Below are 2,753 nucleotides of genomic sequence, written 5' to 3'. Positions count from 1 at the left end.
ATATATTGCTGAGGTGTGGGAAAGCAGGCAGAGATGAAGGAGAAACCAATTTACACTCCACGGAGACAATACCTGTCAAAGCTACAAATACAAATGCTCTTAGTGCAGCAATGGCCTTTCTCAGAATGTGTCCTACAGAGAGATGGCTGCACAGTCACTTTTGCAGCCTTGCTCACAGCAGGTAAAGACCAGAAGTGACCTCAGTGCCCACGAGGCCTGCGGTGAGATGAAGAGCAGCACATCCACACAAACAATCCCTACAAGAGCGAAGCAGCCGCCTGAAGACAACATGTTAGATGATCACAGCAGGGCTCACACAGCACGCAGAGCACGCGCCCATTTTTATAAACACGGAAGGCAGAGGGTCCAGGTGTCATCTTGCTGCCTGTGCGTGGGAACGCAGGGACAGGGGAGGCCAAGTTCAGGGAGGCCTTCTCGTCCGTATCTTTGAAACGGGAGCTATCGGAATGTTTTATCAACCCAGACGGGAAAGGATAACGTCCTGCTACGTGTATCAGCCTCCTGCCTCGTGTGTGGGCTCCGCGGGCGGCCCTGATCTCGGCTCCGTGGAGCCCCGAGGAAGTTTCTAGAAGCGAAGGAGCCAGCGAGACAGAGCAGCAGGCAGGGCAGCCAGCAGGGGGAGCAGGGAGGGCGCGGGCAGGGCCGGTCCGGGCAAGGACAGAGGCTGCTGGGTTCATCTACCTGGGGGGCTGGCGCCGGGGAGGCCTGGCCGTCGGGGGTCTGAGGGCCAAGGCCGGCTCCTTTGGCGACGGGGGTGGTCGGGGCTGGGTCTTGGGCAGGAGCTGGGGCGCTGACTATGACCGAGGCGGGCACGGACAGGTGGGGGCCCTCCGCGGAGAGGGGCTGCTGGCTCCTCTCCTGAAACAGGCAGCCCACACAGGGTCACAAGGCTGCCCGGCGGACCTGCAGCCACCCACTCCCCGCCCCCACCCGCACTGACACCCCAGAGAAGGGGGTGGTGGGAACCCGGTACGAAGGGCACCAAGAGGCCGCAGCCCGGGCAGCTCCTTCCTCTGTCAGTCAGCCCCTCTCCTTGTCGATCTGTCAGTCGGCCCCTCTCCTTGTCCATCTGTCAGGCGGCCCCTCTCCTTGTCCATCTGTCAGGCGGCCCCTCTCCTTGTCCATCTGTCAGGCGGCCCCTCTCCTTGTCCATCTGTCAGGCGGCCCCTCTCCTTGTCCATCTGTCAGGCGGCCCCTCTCCTTGTCCATCTGTCAGGCGGCCCCTCTCCTTGTCCATCTGTCAGGCGGCCCCTCTCCTTGTCCATCTGTCAGGCGGCCCCTCTCCTTGTCCATCTGTCAGGCGGCCCCTCTCCTTGTCCATCTGTCAGGCGGCCCCTCTCCTTGTCCATCTGTCAGGCGGCCCCTCTCCTTGTCCATCTGTCAGGCGGCCCCTCTCCTTGTCCATCTGTCAGGCGGCCCCTCTCCTTGTCCATCTGTCAGGCGGCCCCTCTCCTTGTCCATCTGTCAGGCGGCCCCTCTCCTTGTCCATCTGTCAGGCGGCCCCTCTCCTTGTCCATCTGTCAGGCGGCCCCTCTCCTTGTCCATCTGTCAGGCGGCCCCTCTCCTTGTCCATCTGTCAGGCGGCCCCTCTCCTTGTCCATCTGTCAGGCGGCCCCTCTCCTTGTCCATCTGTCAGGCGGCCCCTCTCCTTGTCCATCTGTCAGGCGGCCCCTCTCCTTGTCCATCTGTCAGGCGGCCCCTCTCCTTGTCCATCTGTCAGGCGGCCCCTCTCCTTGTCCATCTGTCAGGCGGCCCCTCTCCTTGTCCATCTGTCAGGCGGCCCCTCTCCTTGTCCATCTGTCAGGCGGCCCCTCTCCTTGTCCATCTGTCAGGCGGCCCCTCTCCTTGTCCATCTGTCAGGCGGCCCCTCTCCTTGTCCATCTGTCAGGCGGCCCCTCTCCTTGTCCATCTGTCAGGCGGCCCCTCTCCTTGTCCATCTGTCAGGCGGCCCCTCTCCTTGTCCATCTGTCAGGCGGCCCCTCTCCTTGTCCATCTGTCAGGCGGCCCCTCTCCTTGTCCATCTGTCAGGCGGCCCCTCTCCTTGTCCATCTGTCAGGCGGCCCCTCTCCTTGTCCATCTGTCAGGCGGCCCCTCTCCTTGTCCATCTGTCAGGCGGCCCCTCTCCTTGTCCATCTGTCAGGCGGCCCCTCTCCTTGTCCATCTGTCAGGCGGCCCCTCTCCTTGTCCATCTGTCAGGCGGCCCCTCTCCTTGTCCATCTGTCAGGCGGCCCCTCTCCTTGTCCATCTGTCAGGCGGCCCCTCTCCTTGTCCATCTGTCAGGCGGCCCCTCTCCTTGTCCATCTGTCAGGCGGCCCCTCTCCTTGTCCATCTGTCAGGCGGCCCCTCTCCTTGTCCATCTGTCAGGCGGCCCCTCTCCTTGTCCATCTGTCAGGCGGCCCCTCTCCTTGTCCATCTGTCAGGCGGCCCCTCTCCTTGTCCATCTGTCAGGCGGCCCCTCTCCTTGTCCATCTGTCAGTCGGCCCCTCTCCTTGTCCTTCCTCTGTCAGTCGGCCCCTCTACTTGTCTGTCCATCTTCCTGTCAGTAGGTCCCTGTCACCCTGGGGCCTCCCTGGATATACTGGTACCCAGAGCAGGGGTGCCATCTCGGAGATGGTCTCCTAGCCTACAGACCTCCCCAGATGCCTCGCTGCTCTCACCCCTCTCGACAGCAGAGACCCTTCCCTAGCTTCCCCCTTCCTTGGTCCCTCACCCCCCCATGCCCACAGCCCCCC

At 62.9% G+C, this 2,753-nt stretch overlaps 1 protein-coding gene across 1 annotated transcript in view; it reads right to left on the bottom strand.

Moving 5' to 3' along the window:
- Positions 1–257: 257 nt before the first annotated feature.
- GLTSCR1 (glioma tumor suppressor candidate region gene 1) overlaps positions 258–2,753 on the bottom strand; it is a 10,107-nt gene continuing 7,611 nt past the window's right edge. Inside the window, exons 6-7 of the mRNA XM_006772047.2 lie at positions 703–879; positions 258–278 (exon numbers count right to left, since the gene is read on the bottom strand). Coding sequence (XP_006772110.1) covers positions 258–278; positions 703–879 — 198 coding nt within the window. The remainder of the gene's footprint in view (positions 279–702; positions 880–2,753) is intronic.

This window comes from Myotis davidii, unplaced genomic scaffold (genome assembly GCF_000327345.1).
Source record: "Myotis davidii unplaced genomic scaffold, ASM32734v1 scaffold566, whole genome shotgun sequence".
In the NCBI taxonomy this organism is placed as follows: domain Eukaryota; kingdom Metazoa; phylum Chordata; class Mammalia; order Chiroptera; family Vespertilionidae; genus Myotis; species Myotis davidii.
The sequence above is the reverse complement of the archived record's forward strand: the minus strand, read 5'-3'. Positions and strand labels throughout refer to the sequence as shown.